Source organism: Naumovozyma castellii, chromosome 2, assembly GCF_000237345.1.
Source record: "Naumovozyma castellii chromosome 2, complete genome".
Classification (NCBI taxonomy): domain Eukaryota; kingdom Fungi; phylum Ascomycota; class Saccharomycetes; order Saccharomycetales; family Saccharomycetaceae; genus Naumovozyma; species Naumovozyma castellii.
The window spans coordinates 1,631,546-1,649,112 of NC_016492.1; the positions used below are offsets into that span (position 1 = coordinate 1,631,546).

Here is a 17,567-nt window from a genome sequence, read left to right on the forward strand (position 1 = left end):
ACTTTAACTACCATTGACATTGTCATTCACGGTTGCAACTCCCCCCAATTGATCCAGAGAAAGAGAAATAGACCAGTTCGCTTCGCCAAAGGTTAATAATGAATTCTGTGTTAACCCAATACGCCGCTCCTTTATTCGAACGTTATCCAGTCTTGCACGATTACGTTCCTACCGTTGACCATATTTTCTTTAACTGCAATTTATGGGAAACTTTCGATCATGTCGTTACTCTTGCCACTCAAGGTAAGTTTATACCTAGCCAATTTGAATTTGTTGTTGGTGAACTCCCATTGAGTACGTTACCACCAGTTCTATACACAATTGCTGCTTATTATGTTATTATCTTTGGTGGTAGATTCGCTCTAAGAAACACGAAACCATTCAAATTAAATGGTTCCTTCCAAATCCACAACTTGTTTTTAACCTCTCTTTCCATGACTCTATTGGTGTTGATGGTTGAACAGCTAGTTCCAATGATTTCTGAACATGGGTTATACTTTGCCATTTGTGATATTGGTGCATGGACGCAACCAATGGTTACACTTTACTACTTGAATTACATTGTTAAATTTATTGAATTTACTGACACTATTTTCTTAGTCCTAAAACACAAAAAACTGACTTTTTTGCATACTTATCATCATGGTGCAACTGCTCTATTATGCTACACCCAACTTACCGGTACCACCTCCATCTCTTGGGTCCCAATTACATTAAACTTGGGTGTCCATGTTGTCATGTACTGGTATTACTTTTTGGCCGCTAGAGGAATTAGAGTCTGGTGGAAGGAATGGGTTACCAGATTCCAAATCATTCAATTCATCTTGGACATTGCATTCATTTATTTCGCAGTTTACCAAAAGGCTGCTCATCTATATTTCCCAAGTATCCCCCATTGTGGTGACTGTGTGGGTTCCACCACTGCTACATTTGCTGGCTGTGCTATTATCTCCTCTTACTTGGTCTTATTTATTGCATTCTACATTGATGTTTACAAGCGTAAAGGTACTAAGACAAGTAGAGTCGTCAAGAGAGCCCATGGGGGTGTTGCCGCTAAGGTTAATGAATATGTTAACGTTGACCTAAAGAACGTTCAAACTCCTTCCCCTTCACCAAAGGCTACCGCCAGAAGAAGAAAGTGAATGAAGTCATTATGGACAGTTTCATTCTTCCTCACTGAATCATGACAGTGCTTTATTATTTTCACTATTGTAATTGATATAACTATATGTATAACATATTTGTGTTAATTATTGTATATTACGGATCTTTAATTTATGTAATTGAAATTAAACAGAAAAATAAATCCATTTTACCTCTTTCCGTAATCGTAAATGCCTTATTTTATTTTAGATGCTAGGTCTGTAGATCTTTCCTTAGATAAAATTAATGCTTTCTTAATCATATCTGGCGTTATTTTACTACCCCCTCCTACTAAACTTATATGTTTGAATTTACCATTTTTATCATTGATTATCGATATTGTTGATCGAATACTTGTCTCCTCGGCTTCTGTGTCCAAATCCGCCAGAAAGACGGACTTAACTTCATCCACATCCATATTTGTGTCCTCATCTTCATCATCTTCATTTTCAGATTGTTCTAACGCAGCTTCTGGATCAAGATCAATAATACCAAAATTAGATGCATATGCTATATTGGATTTGTTAATATTCAAGTCCAACGATTTTTCAGGATCACACATTAGATCATAAGTCTCTCTAATAGTTGTACTTCTTCCTTTCGTCCTCACCGTCATTCTCAAATCTGTAGCACGCTCGTCTATAAACGCCCTTGGAAGTCTAGTACTTTGAAGGGCATAAATTAAGGAGTTCCAGCAAAGGTCAAAGACAGGACCAGTACGACTAAACACGACAATTTTCGCATATAGAACATAAGACCATTTCTTCTTTGGTGCAATTTGAGCATACGCTGATTCTTCTTCTGATTCTTTTTCATTTGCAACAATCTCATCTGGGTATAAAATTTCTGTTTTACCCTCATTATCAGTTAGACGAACACCAGCTTTAACCTTCAAGGCTCTCTTAGAGATAAGTCTCGAGTGCAATAAACAATCATGCAATTTTTGGGAAATTGTCATTTCCTCGTCAGTGCAAGCACCAGCTCTACCCCTTTCCACTTCTACCACAGGATATACAGTTGCAAACTCTGATAATTTATCATTAGAGTTCACCATTTCTCTCAATTCCTCCTCGCCAATGTCGTCTTCATTGATGGAAGAACTCGTGTCTTCCACAATACCACCAGTAATCGATGTTATAACAAATGTCTTTCCACTTTTCAGAACATTAGAACCCAAGATATTATTAGAGGTGTCCAACTTCATTTCATCAGTTCCATTAAAATGTGATAGGGAATCCTCATTTATCTGCACATCTCTAAACTCATCAAATGCTCTCAACGACGGGCGGAATCCCAACGCTAGATGTCTCTGTAATGATAATTCAGGCGAGATACGTGCTAGCACTTCTGGAGGAAAAGTGATAGGGTGCACTTCTATGGTTTCTTGAACGTCAGTCATTCTCTTAATGATGATTTTCTATCTGTTTCTTAGTATGGCTTTTTGTAATGGATGAGCTCTATTGTAAATGTTTGAAAATTTTTAGAATTTCCATTTTTTGATTTTGCATGAATTTCAATGTGCATGGCAGGAACTTGCAGGAAAAGTTCAAGATTGAATTGAGGAGATCTTTTAAATATATAAAACACCAATTTTTAAAGAGATTGCGAGAGTTTAAGAACAATTAAAATTAAACAGTAGATTGGAAACATGGGTATTACCGTGGTAGGTTCATTAAATTACGATCTGGTCACTTATACAGATAGAATTCCAGGTCCCGGAGAAACGTTTAGAGCAAATAGGTTCGAGACTCATGCCGGAGGGAAAGGACTAAACCAGACTATTGCTACTGCTAGAATGAGGGATGATGATTACAACTATCCTGTAAGGATGGTTGGGAATGTCGGTGACGATTCTTTTGGAGAACAATTAATTAAAATCTTAAGGGATAATGATGTTGACGTTTCGCAAGTCGGCTCATTACCTGGGGTTGAAACCGGTGTAGCAACAATTATTGTAGAGGAAAAAGAGGGTCAGAATAGGATCATCATTACGGCAGGTGCTAATGGTAAAACAACTTTTACAAATGAGCAATTGAATAGAATTTTTCCTGAAATTTCTGGTCAAGAGAAGGAAGTTGTTGTTTTTCAACAAGAAATCCCAAATCCAGCATCAGTAGTTCATTGGCTGCATGAAAATCGATCAAGTCATGAAATTGTGTTTAACCCATCACCATTTCAACCATTAGACGAAAAGGATTGGGAGCTTATCGATGTTTTAGTAGTTAATGAAATTGAAGCACTTCAAATTGTGAAAACTATATATGATGAAGAACAGATCAAATATTATGAAGAACGTATCGCTGGCGATTTCGTTAAAGGTTATGAAATGATTTGTCAAGAGTTCCAAAAAAACCTTGTTAATCAACGTAAATCTGCAATTGTCATTATTACATTGGGTTCCAAAGGTGCCCTCTTTTGTTCAAAGAACCATCTAAAGGTTGGATATGTTCCAGCAGCAAAAGTAAAAAGTGTAGTTGATACTACCGGTGCTGGTGATACGTTTTTAGGATCAATCGTCACTCAACTCTATCAAAATCAACCACTGGAATCTGCGATGACGTTTTCAACAAAAGCAAGTTCTTTAGCCATACAAAAGAGAGGTGCTGCTGAAAGTATTCCAAGATTCAATGATGTTTTATTTTCATTGCAAGTCAAGGAGAAGCATTGAACATTGGATATTTTCAATGTATAATCATATATGTGTAAATATGAATCTTTAAATTAAATAGTAATGTATACACCTTTATTGTATTAACTAGCTTCCTGTATCAACAACAGTGCCGGGTGGCACACCTTTCAATACAGAAATCATTATACCATACCCTAATGTAATCACACACAAAAATGCCAAAATTGATGCAGGTATACCTCTACTGATAAACGTGTTCACAGTTAAGTATCTATCACCCTTTTTATCTACCATTGAAATTGCTGTAACGTTAGGGAAACCGGAACTGGCCAGCCCCATACCACATGATGCCAGTAATGCACATCCAAAAACCAAGGTTGGTGCAGCCTTTGGATTGTCTAGTGAATCACCCACTTGCTGCACCAATGGGATAATAATAATGGCAGAGACTGTATGAGAGACAAACGTACCAACAACTAGCATTAATATACCGAAGATACAAAGAATGGCGAAGACACCATCATTTTCAATTTTCTTTTGTAGGGCTGTGGCTATAGTAACCAACAGTCCTGAGGACGAAACAGCTTCACCCAATGCAATACCACCCATGGCTAAAATGACAATAGACCAAGGAAAAGTGTTTAAATGTGTGGTAGTTAATAAACCTGTACCAAAAAATAAAACCATTGGCAAAACTGCAATTTGACCTGATGACCCAAATGCACCTTCAATTTGACCTTCAACACACCATAAGATAATTGTACCAATGGTCACAAATATAATGTAATATTGTTTTATAGTGAATCGCGTCCTTATTGGTATAAATTTTTCTAGTTTTGTTTTATTGAAACCTTTAAAGGTTAAGCACATCAATCCCCATGAAAACAACATAGCCAATACACCAGATGGTAAGGCAACTGCAAAAAATTGACCCCAACCTATTCCATAAGGTTTCAAATATTGCATTGATATAATATTTTGGGGTGAAGAGATCGGAGAAGCCATACCACCAATATCTGCAGATAATGCTACTCCCATAACTAAAGCCTTTGCAAATGGCGAAGACTCACTTAATGGATCCAATAAAGGAGATAACAAAGAATATGTAAGAACTGGAGAGGCCACATTTGAAATCCACATCGATAAAAAGAAAACAACTCCCATTGCCATCAATAAGACATATCTTGGTTTGGTCCCAGCCATTGCTAGTAACCAAGAGGCTAACACTTTTGCAATATCATACTCAGATAGCACAGCACCTAATGTGAAACCTGCTAGTAAAATCATAATAGTTGATGACCACATAGCAGCCAAAATCTTAGAGGAGGCCGAGGCTGCACCCATAACAGAACCATCATCATTTTTTAGAACTTTGAAAAGTACAGTAAGTAGCGGCACCAAAAGAGCTGTAACATGCAACGGTATAGCCTCACTTGCCCATAAGAATGCCACACATTCGACTAGGGCCATACATCTACCTTCAACCGGATCATTAAACGTTTTAATACCAAGTAGTACACCTGTAACTGTTATAATAAAGCTAATCTTGAAACTTTTCCAAGTGAAAAACAACTTGGGAACCGAAAGTTGTGTGACTGTGAAATATTTCAAATTTATGGGTTTTGGTAAATTCCAGCTATAATATTCAATATTTAATTTTTCCTTCTCCTTTTGCTTTTCAGCATCATCTACATCGGTTTGAATGTCTTTATTTTGTGATAGCAGCCCTAGCATATCCTTCCAAGTGTTGCTCCTCTCCCACACTATATGATCATGTAAAAATGATTTTAATTCTTGTTTACAGCCTTCAATATTTGATGGTTGGCCTTTTATTATCGCATAGAATTTAATCAATTGAGAAATTTTGGAGTTCAGTATATCCAATGTTTCTTGCTTGAAAATGTATGTGTCTTCATAGAATGAGTTAGATTCAATTAGTTCAGTTCTTGTATGTAGATGAAGAACTTTATCCCCTTTCTTTGTTATCTTTGAAAATCCCATTTTATTTAATTCAATGAAAGATTTCAATTGAGATAAGTCAATGAACAAATTGACAATAGATTGTTTCAATAACGATTTTTTTTGAGACTTAATGTTAAATTGGGAATAGTTTAATAACGCAGTATTGTCTGCCGTTTCATCGAATATATCAACTTCATCATCTTCATCCAAGTCTTCCTCCGACAAGTCATAACGGCTACGCAATTCGCTGCTTCTTGTTGAAAGACGGTTTTCAATGGATTCGATATTTGATACATTATTCACATCACTTGGTAGATCACCATGGCTTTCCAGCTGTTCTGATGGAAAAAACCTTTCATTTAAATGCGTGACACCTTCCTGTTCTAAATCTTTAATTAAATTGTCCAATCTTTCATAGAATTTTGCCTCCATTCTCTTATAAAAGTCGTCTACTTTGACCTTTTCATCTTCTAAATTGGCGACAAACGCATCATATGAGCTAAATAACGTCCTGTCATCACTTGATATTGAAGCTGAACCTGATTCAAAAAACTTACCTTTTGGCTTTTTTAGTCTATCAACTGGTTTTGATGACGTCTTGGAATAGTCCCCCATTTCATAAACTGCATTGTCATTCCCTTCACCTGCCTCTACATCGTTGTTTGAGTTATCATGCTTCTTCTTCTTGAAGAATGTTTGTTTCAATTTAGTGGCGAAGTTCACTTTCTCCTTAGTCTTTGAAGAAGATCCAGGGTCTCCGATCTTAGATAATGTCGTTTCATTGACATCATCTTTTTTTGCTTCAAATTGCTCAGGTGTGGCTGGTATCGTATCTTTCAATTCATCAGTTTGCAAAGTGTAAATTAGATTTTTCAGCTCATTGTAATTCATGTAATGACTCTGCCATTCAGGGACCGCATTGTACTTTAAAAAATGAGAGAATCTCATGATCTTTTTGATATGTCAAAGAGTTAATGCGACCTCTTCGATATAGTAACAGTCAATTATCTTCTTATAGTTTTTGAAAAAGATTCAAATATTGAAGATGCTGAAGCAATGGAAAATGGCAAGTCATGGACAATTGGATCTGGGCAAAAAATGTAATTGTTAAGGAATTTTAAAAACCGCGGGGTTTCGTTTCAAGCCGTGGAATCTGGAGTTTTAAAATGTGAAAAATCTTTTTTTTTCGAAAAAATAGCTTCTATGGCCAAGTTGGTAAGGCGCCACACTAGTAATGTGGAGATCATCAGTTCAAATCTGGTTGGAAGCATTTATCTTTTTTTGATTTCCATTTGTATTTGGCAAATTCTGATCGTTTGAAGAACAAATGAGTGTCTTGTCCATGAAGTGGATGCTTTTTTTGTTTTTGTTTTCGATAATGTTACATTTTTTTAAAGTATCTACTTATTTAAGTAGAAAGTTACTATTTATGCTAAAAGTCCTTGTTCTGCCTCTATTTTCTGGGTAATAATTGCAAACTCAATTCGTAGCTTCTGTCAGGGTTTGCGGTGTAGAATGTGTTAACGTACCAGAACTCATATAGGATAAACTCTTGGAACAGTGGTAATGGTTTAATGTTTCTTGTATCAACACCCATCTGATCTGTTAAATGGAAAAATGAATCGCGTTGATTGTTAGCCACAACATTTTCTGTTTCATATTTGACCTGAAAGAATTGCACTGTGGAAAGTGTATTGGTTATCTTGAAGAATTTGTCCATGTTAATAATTTTGTTAGGTCTAAATGAATCTGGATTTCTATAATCTGGTAAACCTTCATTTATAAAAGTTAAATCTTGTAAGAATAGGTTGAAAAAAGGTACGATTGGTAGAGGTGATTTGCTTAAACTTAGTGGTGCTTGGTTATTGCCACTCTTTAATATTCTTAATTTCTCTCGATATACTCTGTAGTTATTATTTGGATGGATGATCTGACATAAGAAATCGTATAATTTTATGTCTTTTTCAGTTAAATCCTCCCATAGGAAGTATAGCCTACTTAATGAATGACTTTGCAATGCTATCATTATTGATGCCAAAGAATTATAATTTCTAAAGTACAAGGTTGAAAGAGCAATTCTAAGCCAGCCCTTTAATCTGGAACATCTTTTAGGGATTGATAAATTTGGTGTTAAAATGCTTTCCAAAACATAATTTGTAAATTGATTTGTGAAGTTCAGTGTTGCATTAATATTTGGAGATAAATTCAAAAGCTTTTTCTTTTGTAAAAAATTCTCATTAATTAATTCAAATGGTTGTACTTCCATATAGAGCGTCGATTCCAACAAAGTTAGTTGTTTGGCTGCTTCCAACGCATTAAATGAAACCAAATTTTTTATCTGTAGTTTATCAAATCGTGGTGTTAAAGTTGTTCCAATTGTTATTCTAATCCAATTATCTATTATATCTTTTGTTTGTAAGTTGATATTTCTTAAAGAATTTGTTTCAGCCTTTGTTTTATTCGTAATTTGTTTGTAGAAATCTAAACTTCTTTCAATATTTTGTACGTCTTCCTTTGATAATAATGAATAGTTTCCTAAATTCAATATTGGCAATTCTAATGAAAAGGAATCTCTTTTTTGTTTTAAAGGGTCAATTAACTCGTATTCCTCAATTAAATTTTCATCTAGTGTCAAAATGGATGAAGCGATACTACTTCTTGCAATTGACTTCTCAGATAAAATGGATGACGTGCTAGAAGGTTGAATACTTCTAACTTTTAATTGATCGAAGCACCCTTTTGGTATTATGTTTGAATTTCTTTTTAAAGATGTTTTATTCATTAATTTTGCTGCAACTTCAATCAATAACTTTCCTTCGATAGGAAGAAATTCACAAACTCCTTCATTGAAAAAATTAATCATGGTTGGAAGTAAGGTAAAATCGGTTGTATAGTTCCAAAACGTTTCCATCCATATATTGAATATATTACAGATTATTCTTCTACGATTTTTAATCCTTGATTCACTCGAGCTGTATGGACCACTCTTGTTATAAGTTTGGGTAGTTGATCTTTTACCCTCCGTATCAAATCGCTCAATTAGAATTTCTATTAATGTTTCTGGTGTTCCAAATATTCTAAAATTTAGAAGAAAAGAAAAGATTAAAAAGTCATCTGCTTTATCAATTTCATCTGTTAACTTAATTACCAATGCTCTGAATGAGCCACCAATTATATTGTTGCTTGAATTTCTTACAAGTTCGTCATGCAAAATATCAGTGTCATTTGTTGTCAAAATATCAGATTTTTCATCGTTGTCTACTGTGTATTTCTCAAAAATTGAGTACCTGTCAAAAGATTTATTTTCATTGAGTGTATTTTGAAGAAGTTGAGTGCCTTGATAAGTGAACTCATTTTTACTATTTCCAGCCCTTATTGTTGAATATCTTGATAATGAAATATTTTTATTTTCTGAATTTTTTTTCCTAACTGATTCCATTTGGTAAGAACTCTGCAATTTCTTGTAATCTATATTTTTTGCGAGGCCGATGGAACATTTTTTAATGAAATCCGCTGGCGTAATTTTCAATAATTTGAAATTTGGATATTTCCTGTCACTATCTAATTCAAAATCACCAATTAGCTTTAGATAATTTGATACACCTTGAACCGTTTTTGAAATTAAAGCTGTCATCTGACAAATGATGTTTATCAAACGTGAACCATCTTGCGTGTATTGATATATTTCGGATGTAACTTTTTCTTTACCCAGATCGCTCTTATAATCGTCATGAATTGTTTTCGTTACGAGGTCTTTTATGGTGGAGATAAGATCGGAAACCAAAGATAGAAGTGGGTCTAAATTAGAATCCAAAGTGTTTTCATAGCCATTTTGGTATTTTTCTTGTATGAAAAAAGAACATGATTTGCTGATGTATAGTAATTCTCTGAGTAACATTATAATTTGGTGGACTATCAGTTCTAGTGCTTCACAGCCTATAGGATTGTGTTCTATCAAATCTAATCTTCCAAGTATGATCGCAATGTAATTGAATAGTAAACAGTGTATTTCATTTAGACGTGATTTCGCGAAAGGAATTGTGTCCAAATTTTTTATGTCTAGATTGGGTTTGTTGAAATGAGTATTACTTGGTTTCATTGGGTCAATTGATTTTGTTGTTGCCATTTCTTTTTCATATTCCAAGATGTCATGGGACCATGTTACAAAGAAGTTGAAACTCATCTTTAGGACTTGATATAATATTGCCGTCAGTTTTTCGATTCTTCTTGAAGATGTTGTTTGCTTATATGAGTCCGCCTTTATCATCAGATTGTACCATTCTGCTAGTAGTCGTTTTCTGGCTTTTTTTATTCTAGGCTTTGATTTTACTAATTCGTTCGAACGAGATACACAATTGGTCATTTCCAATAATTGTTTTACTCCATCTCTGATTCTATTAATGTAATCCACATTAAATGTATATGAATTTGTTCCAGGTAATCTAAAATTTTGTGGGTTCAATAAAAATTGTGCTGAAGCAGATAGTAATAATTTCATAGGTATTCTTGAATTTATTATGTCGATGGTCTTATTGCCTTTAACAGTTTTGATCGTGTCCTCAAAGTAATTAAACGGTATCCAACCTCTTTTTTCATTTTTAATTAAGGTTACTTCTCCCCAACCTGATTCATCTACGTTATGTACGAATGCAACATCGTATTTATCGAAATCTAAACAAATGGTTTTGTCGTTTTCGTTTTCCAAAGTTGATGTATCGAAGGAATGCACTGCCATTATGAAAAGGTAGGCGTAATCGGAAGAATCTACGGTCGTATTATTAGCAGCAGTAGTGGGTTTCATTGGAGAACTGTTATTAGTGGTTATTGTTGTTAACGTATTGTCGAAATCAAAAGTATTGCTTGGGCCTGTGTTTGGAAGAGTGTTATTTGCATCGCTGGCAATTGAATCGTCAGCATTTAAAGTTAAGTTTTGCAATTCTGAATTTTCCAATTGTTGTTTGTTTGTTAAAATTGATGATCTTATTGCATTTGTTGGTCTTGTAGTTTTTCTAGTTTGTACTGGTGAATATATTGATGACATGGGAGAATTTGAAGCCAAAGTGTTTGTTGGGACGTTTTTGTTATATTGTGGCTGAACATAGTTGTCTTGGTTTGAATTGGTTGCTGTTTGTTTGTTGCTGTTTTTAAAAGACGTAATAAGTGGTGAATCGTCGTAGACTGAGCTGGTAATGTTTTCTCGTTTTTTACTAAATGCTGTAAATGGATGATCTAAAGTTGTTGGTTTTTTCTCATCTTGTGTGGTTATGTTTTGGAATGAATCACTCATACCGGATTGGTAAGTGGTGTTGTACTCTTTCAATTCACTTGCTAAATCATCAATTAAATGATTAATTGGCGATAAGTTCAATGACCTTGTTGGTGAAAGTAGATTTTCTTTTTCTTTGTTTATTGGACCTTTTGCTGATTGTGATTTTCCAATGTTCATAAGGTGCAAATTGGTTCTTTATTTATTGTTTAATAATGTTTGTTTTGGTTTGATTCGTTTGTTTATATTGGCCCCACATGAATTGAAAGTTTCTATTCTTCTTGTTTTTGGTAATTTCAAAGAATTTAAAATATATGAATTACGTAATATTTACTTTTTGGCGTTTGACTTATTGAAGTTATTTAGAGAGAAGAGTTGTTTTGTTAAGCTTGAATTTTATATTTATTACAGGGATAGATAAGGTTTTTGCTAGAGCTTGTATTTATTGAAGTAAACAACTAAAATGTTTTTGTTTACCTTTTAGTTTATTTAGTTAAGAATGGATATGGTTCTGTAGTTGTACAAATTCCTTTAAATGCGCAAGTTCTTCCGTTAAACGTTGAGTATTACCTTCCCGCTCATAGTTTATAATACTGTTTACAGTGCTTTGCACTGTATATGTTTGGTTTTCAATGTCGTTATCTGTTTGTTTACTTTTTCCTATTACATGTGCTGATGCAGATTCGAAATATTTGTTTACGGGAGTACCGTGTAAACACCGGCCCCTAATAAATGTGGTGTGTGTTGTATTAGTTGTATCTGTGCTGTAATTGTTTATTTCATCGTCTTTGGTTGGGGTTTTATTGTCTTTGAAGTTGTTTACAAATTCAGTTGTAGGACCATTGTATCTTATCTTTAATGGAACAAAGGAAGCTGTGTAAGTTGTGGGTGCATCAGTGAGTTCAATTGTACAGTCTTCCATCGTAAGAGTTGCCTTTAATGGGGTGATGCTTTTAGTATCCGTTGGTGTTAGTGGATGGCTTATTTTATCATTACGCGTTTCAATACCCAAAGTGGAAAAATGAAATCGGAAAGAAAATGTTGCCGATCTGAAACTTTTACAATGGAGTTATATAAATAAGGATGGAATATCAAAAAAGGCCTTCCATACTTAGCAAAGCGCCTCCGTGAGTAAGCCAACTGCAACCATAGGGAAAAGACATAAACAAGATGTCACAGAGGATAGAACCAGGATCAGGGGTAGACACATTGTTCAATGAAATCAGTCAAGCATGTTTGTGAAAAAAGATATAGGAGGGAATGTTTACTAACCAGGAGGCCAAATAGGATATTTTCAATTCGTCACTTAGTTTGTTTAAGAAGAGTTTGCTTCTTAAACAACTGTATAATAATTACGTGAAGCAGCCCGTAAAGACAAAGTATATAATTGATAAAGACAAAAAGATATTGTTAGAGCAGATATTCCGAAAGAAACATTGGCTAAATAAAAAGGAGAGGGCGTTCGTGGCAGAGAAGTGTGGGCTGAGTCCTCGCCAGGTGAGGGTGTGGGTATGTTGATATTTTTTCGCTGCAATTTCGCCAGTATACTAACACTATGTAGTTCATAAATAAAAGGACCAGATCCAAATAAATACCGTTCTGAAATACGTTCCGCTTTCGTTTCGTTCTTTTTTACGCTCCAGTACAGTACAGTGGGGTGTGAGATGGGTGTGTGGGTGTGAGGTAGTGGAAAAGAAGGAAAAATTTGCTTTCAGGTTATGTTGGGGGGACACAATCAGGACAGCAAGATGAAAGAGGAGATCCGTGAGATAAGTGTTGAGGTGGAGGCGGAGACGGTCAGGCGTGAGCTAAAGCAGCGGCACATGGGGATGATAGCGTTGGGGGGCACGATCGGGACGGGGCTGTTCATCGGTGTGTCGACGCCGTTGATGAACGCTGGGCCTGTGGGGGCCCTGATCGCGTACCTGTTCATGGCGACCCTGGCGTACTCGGTGACGCAGTCGCTGGGGGAGATGGCGACGTTCATCCCTGTGACCTCGTCGTTCACCGTGTTCTCGCAGCGGTTCGTGTCGCCGGCGTTTGGGGCAGCCAACGGGTACATGTACTGGTTCTCGTGGTGCATCACCTTTGCGCTGGAGCTGTCTGTTGTGGGCCAGGTGATCCAGTTCTGGACGTTTGCGGTGCCGCTGGCCGCCTGGATCAGCATCTTCTGGGTGCTGCTGACGGGGATGAATATGTTCCCGGTGAAGTACTACGGGGAGTTTGAGTTCTGGGTGGCCCTGGTCAAGGTGGTCGCGATCATGGGCTTTCTGATATACTGTTTCTGTATGGTCTGTGGTGCTGGAGTCACGGGGCCCGTGGGCTTCCGCTACTGGCGCCACCCGGGCGCCTTTGGGCCCGGTATTATTGCAAAGGACAAGAATCAAGCCAGGTTTTTAGGGTGGGTCTCGTCGCTAATCAACGCTGCATTTACGTTTCAAGGGACCGAGCTGGTGGGTATTACTGCCGGTGAGGCTGCCAACCCGAGGAAGACCGTTCCAAGGGCCATCAAGAAGGTTGTGTTTAGGATTCTGTTTTTCTACATTCTGTCGCTGTTTTTCATAGGCCTCCTGGTACCGTACGATGACTGGAAACTGACGAGCACAGACTCATATGTGTCGGCGTCGCCCTTCATTATCGCGATCGAGAACAGCGGCACGCATGTCTTGCCGCACATTTTCAACGCGGTCATCGTCGCCACCATCATCTCGGCGGGCAATTCCAACATATACGTCGGCTCGAGAATCATGTACGGTCTGAGCACAAGCAGGCTGGCACCGGGCATCCTCTCACGCACCACGCAGCACGGGGTGCCCTGGGTGGCCGTGCTGGTCACCTCGCTGTTTGGCGCCCTGGCATACATGGAGACGAGCACGGGTGGGCAGAAGGCCTTCAACTGGCTGCTGAACATCACAGGTGTCGCAGGGTTCTTTACCTGGCTGTTTATATCACTATCCCATATCAGGTTCATGCAGGCGCTGGAGATGCGAGGCATATCCAGAGACGACCTGCCCTTCAAGGCCAAGTGGATGCCAGGCCTGGCATATTACGGGGTGTTCTTCATGACGTTGATCATCATCATCCAAGGCTTCACCAGCTTCTGTCCCTGGAACGGCATCGACTTTCTGACCGCCTACATCTCGGTTTTCATGTTTATCGCTATCTGGATCGCCTTCCAGGCCTGGTTCAGGTGCAGGCTTATTTGGAGGGTCGAGGACGTGGACATAGACACCGACAGAAGGGCCGTCGAAGAGGCAGTGTGGATCGAGCAGGAGCCCAGAGGTTTCTGGGACAAGTTCTGGAACGTGGTGGCATAACCGAACGCCTTTCTACCTTGCAGTTATGCCTACAATATTTTCATTTATTTATATTTACTGTCTACATTTTGTATATCATATGTTTAAGAATTTTTAAGCTCAGTTTTGTTTGTATTGCCAATTGCAATACATCTTTTGTTTTTTGCAGCCGCTGAGTTTCGAATGCCAGCCCTATTTAATTTGCCGAGGCTCGCTTTTCCTCTTGGGCTTTTCCGAGAAAAACAGCATGACCGAATGACCATGACACGATCTGCACAATACAATACAATGATTCTTTTATTCTTTTATTCTTTACAAAGTATATAAAACTCCGGCTGCATCTCATGTAACCTTTTCAACTCCGAATCGTTCTCCACTTCAGCACCAGAAATCATAAACCCTCCTCCACATTGGCCCGTCTCTCAACTTACGCCTATATTCCTCATCTTCCTGCTTCAACAACTCTTCATCGAATATCTCTCTGTGCGACACCAAATCAATGTCCTCAGCACGAATAAACAACCTCCAGTCCTTCTTCCAGATCTTGAACCCAAAGTACAACACAATAAAAATGGGCATTGCAAGATAATTCTCGAAAAACGCCTGCACATCGGGTTTCCCCTCACCCACGGGAACAAGAGCTGTCCAGAACTGCGCAATCAATATCAGCACCATCATCACACAGGAATACAACGAACCGTATATCCCCACTTGAGACTTGAACCCAACTTCTCCCATCGACCTTCCCTGCACTCTCATGGCACGTCTAAATCTTAAATGAGATAAACAAATGGAAAACCACGTAAACAATTGAGACAAACCTGAAATAGCTAGCAACCACACAAACACTTGGTCTTCCTTGGGCGACGTGGCACAAAATGCAATAACACCAACAAGTGCTGAAACACAATAAGCCTTCAAAGGACGACCGTTACGATCCACATAGTTCAAGAACGATGGTGCATACCCCAATTGCGAAAGTGACAACAGTTGACGAGAACTAGAATAAAACGCAGAATTACCGACTGACAACACTGACAACAAAATAACAGCATTGATAAAATGAGGTACAACTCTCACACCATGCAACGAAATGGCCAGCACGTATGGTGAAGCCTTAGTAGCAGCACCACTCGACCCCAACAACTGGTCAGAATCATATGGAACAAGGAACCCAACAATCGTCACACTACCCAAATAAATACAAATAATTCTGTAAAGCATCTTCTTGGCTGCCGAAGGGATAGCCTTACGTGGGTTAGACTGCTCACTCGCAGTAACACCAAGAAATTCACTCATACCAAAGGCAAACGCAGCATTAACCAAAGTGGAAACAACACCTTTAAAACGATCAACGGGTTTGTCACCTCGGAAAGAACCAGGGTTGTGCCACAATCTAGTCCCAATGTACCCATCATTACCAGCACCACCACAAATAACAACAATACCGAGAATGAAAAACCCAGTTAACATCAGAATCTTAAACGAGTTAAAGAAAAATTCTGCCTCTGCATAACCAGCTGCACCACCAAGAACATTGATACACAGGATCAAACAATAAAAGATAACAACAAACACATCAGGATCCACTTTCGTAGTCCAATACTTGATAGTCATCGAGGCAGTAACCAATTCCAAGGGACAAACACATAACCATTGAATACAATAAACCCATGCAACAGCAAACCCAAATGCTGGGTCAATCAACATGGAAGGGTAAGCGTTAAACCCACCAGTCAATTTGGTATAAAGAACAGCCAATTCACCAGTAGCTTGAATAATACAATAAATACACGACCCCATAATGGCATAACCAATAACTAGCCCGGCAGGCCCGGAATTCGCAAGAGAAGTACCATTACCAACAAGCATACCGGTACCAATACCAGTACCCAACGAGATCATAACCACGTGTCTTGGCTTAATAGTCTTTTTCAACTCCCTTGCATCATCATCCTTCTCAGGTTCCGTTCTAGGTTTTCCTTCGATATCAGAATCGCCAGCCAATACATCATGGTCTAGAGACCCCGGTTGAGGACCTTCTGCCTTCTTGAATGAATCTATAAACCTTCTAAATCTTGTGTTGGAAGCAGCATGATGATCAGACTCCAGCGAGTATGTAGAATTTGAACTTCCTTGCTTGACGTTTTCGAAATACGTAACTTCATTGTCAATAGCACTTATTTCAGTAACTTTACCACTGCCATCCTTCTGCGGTAAATCTTTCTGCTGGGAATTACCCACTTCTAGAGAAGATGTCATTGTTAGCCTCTTTTTGTTTTACATCAAGAACAAGAAATAACATACCAAAAACCATCCACCAAGTATATATAAAATTGAATCTCACTGCCTATAATGCAACCTCCCGCAGTAAATCAAAAAAAAACTTGAGTACGTACGCCAAATACTGCTATTCACAAGGAGAGTTTCTTTTTCCAATTATGTCACTGGGCCCACTACACGATCTTCTGAGCCTGAGTCATCCTCGCTGTTCTTTGTCGCAGTGAACAATTTCTAATGCCAGATTTGGTGTCGAGAAATTCGCCAAGAATATGCAGGAATGTAAAGAGCCAATAAAATGGAACAATAAAGAAAATGCCGTTCGTGAGGCACTTTTTTTAACATCGCTTTCAACGGAATTTTTGGCCGGGTAATACCACATTTTAGTTATCACCATGAACGATAACCGTTCAGCGAAATTTCAAATTAAACTGGGATACTTACATGCATTCAAATTAACACTTTACACATCTACAGCTGAACATCTCCACCTAAACCAAGTCAACCACAGCAACACAAATGTCCGACAACCAAGAGCAACAACCAGAAGTCAAGCCAGATGTCAAACCAGATGTCAAGTCAGAAACTCACATCAATTTGAAAGTGTCGGACGGGTCCTCAGAAATCTTCTTCAAGATTAAGAGAACAACCCCTTTGAAGAGATTAATGGAAGCATTCGCCAAGAGACAAGGTAAGGAAATGGACTCCTTGAGATTCCTGTACGACGGTATCAGAGTCGGTGCCGACCAAACCCCTGAAGATTTAGACATGGAAGACAACGATATAATTGAGGCCCACAGAGAACAAATCGGTGGTGCTTCTCTATAGACAAAAGATGTATCAAACTACACGTCAACATTCGTAAAACAAGGAATTTTGCAACTCAATTTAGCTTGGAAGACTTCAACTACTAGTTCGTTCGTTCGTTCCGTTGGTTTCCACCTGTTTTATAATAATTATATCTGTTGAATATACGCAACAATGCTATCTT

The 17,567-nt window shown here is 37.9% G+C and overlaps 9 protein-coding genes and 1 non-coding gene across 10 annotated transcripts; 5 read left to right on the forward strand and 5 right to left on the reverse strand.

Annotated features, from left to right (window-relative positions):
• Window positions 1-98: 98 nt before the first annotated feature.
• ELO2 (fatty acid elongase ELO2) lies at window positions 99-1,142 on the forward strand (the record flags this gene model as incomplete). The annotated part of the gene is made up of 1 exon (XM_003675257.1): window positions 99-1,142. The coding sequence occupies one exon, from the start codon at window positions 99-101 to the stop codon at window positions 1,140-1,142; it is 1,044 nt and encodes a 347-aa protein (XP_003675305.1).
• A 197-nt stretch (window positions 1,143-1,339) lies between these two features.
• On the reverse strand, window positions 1,340-2,542 carry RRP43 (exosome non-catalytic core subunit RRP43; the record flags this gene model as incomplete). Its single annotated transcript, XM_003675258.1, has 1 exon — window positions 1,340-2,542. One exon carries the CDS (start codon window positions 2,540-2,542, stop codon window positions 1,340-1,342), a length of 1,203 nt encoding a protein of 400 aa, XP_003675306.1.
• A 249-nt stretch (window positions 2,543-2,791) lies between these two features.
• RBK1 (putative ribokinase) lies at window positions 2,792-3,811 on the forward strand (the record flags this gene model as incomplete). Its single annotated transcript, XM_003675259.1, has 1 exon — window positions 2,792-3,811. One exon carries the CDS (start codon window positions 2,792-2,794, stop codon window positions 3,809-3,811), a length of 1,020 nt encoding a protein of 339 aa, XP_003675307.1.
• An 87-nt stretch (window positions 3,812-3,898) lies between these two features.
• On the reverse strand, window positions 3,899-6,682 carry PHO87 (SPX domain-containing inorganic phosphate transporter; the record flags this gene model as incomplete). Its single annotated transcript, XM_003675260.1, has 1 exon — window positions 3,899-6,682. One exon carries the CDS (start codon window positions 6,680-6,682, stop codon window positions 3,899-3,901), a length of 2,784 nt encoding a protein of 927 aa, XP_003675308.1.
• A 249-nt stretch (window positions 6,683-6,931) lies between these two features.
• NCAS0Btrna8T lies at window positions 6,932-7,004 on the forward strand. Its single transcript has one exon. It is a non-coding gene; the product is annotated as a tRNA-Thr (tRNA).
• Window positions 7,005-7,187: 183 nt separating this feature from the next.
• BUD5 (Ras family guanine nucleotide exchange factor BUD5) lies at window positions 7,188-11,180 on the reverse strand (the record flags this gene model as incomplete). The annotated part of the gene is made up of 1 exon (XM_003675261.1): window positions 7,188-11,180. The coding sequence occupies one exon, from the start codon at window positions 11,178-11,180 to the stop codon at window positions 7,188-7,190; it is 3,993 nt and encodes a 1,330-aa protein (XP_003675309.1).
• Window positions 11,181-11,493: 313 nt separating this feature from the next.
• RNH203 (Rnh203p) lies at window positions 11,494-11,922 on the reverse strand (the record flags this gene model as incomplete). The annotated part of the gene is made up of 1 exon (XM_003675262.1): window positions 11,494-11,922. The coding sequence occupies one exon, from the start codon at window positions 11,920-11,922 to the stop codon at window positions 11,494-11,496; it is 429 nt and encodes a 142-aa protein (XP_003675310.1).
• A 248-nt stretch (window positions 11,923-12,170) lies between these two features.
• Window positions 12,171-12,591, forward strand: NCAS0B08560 (homeobox domain-containing protein; the record flags this gene model as incomplete). Its single annotated transcript, XM_003675263.1, has 3 exons — window positions 12,171-12,230; window positions 12,288-12,509; window positions 12,562-12,591. 3 exons carry the CDS (start codon window positions 12,171-12,173, stop codon window positions 12,589-12,591), a joined length of 312 nt encoding a protein of 103 aa, XP_003675311.1.
• A 2,083-nt stretch (window positions 12,592-14,674) lies between these two features.
• On the reverse strand, window positions 14,675-16,558 carry NCAS0B08580 (amino acid permease; the record flags this gene model as incomplete). Its single annotated transcript, XM_003675264.1, has 1 exon — window positions 14,675-16,558. One exon carries the CDS (start codon window positions 16,556-16,558, stop codon window positions 14,675-14,677), a length of 1,884 nt encoding a protein of 627 aa, XP_003675312.1.
• A 537-nt stretch (window positions 16,559-17,095) lies between these two features.
• On the forward strand, window positions 17,096-17,404 carry SMT3 (SUMO family protein SMT3; the record flags this gene model as incomplete). Its single annotated transcript, XM_003675265.1, has 1 exon — window positions 17,096-17,404. One exon carries the CDS (start codon window positions 17,096-17,098, stop codon window positions 17,402-17,404), a length of 309 nt encoding a protein of 102 aa, XP_003675313.1.
• Between the last annotated feature and the right edge of the window lie 163 nt (window positions 17,405-17,567).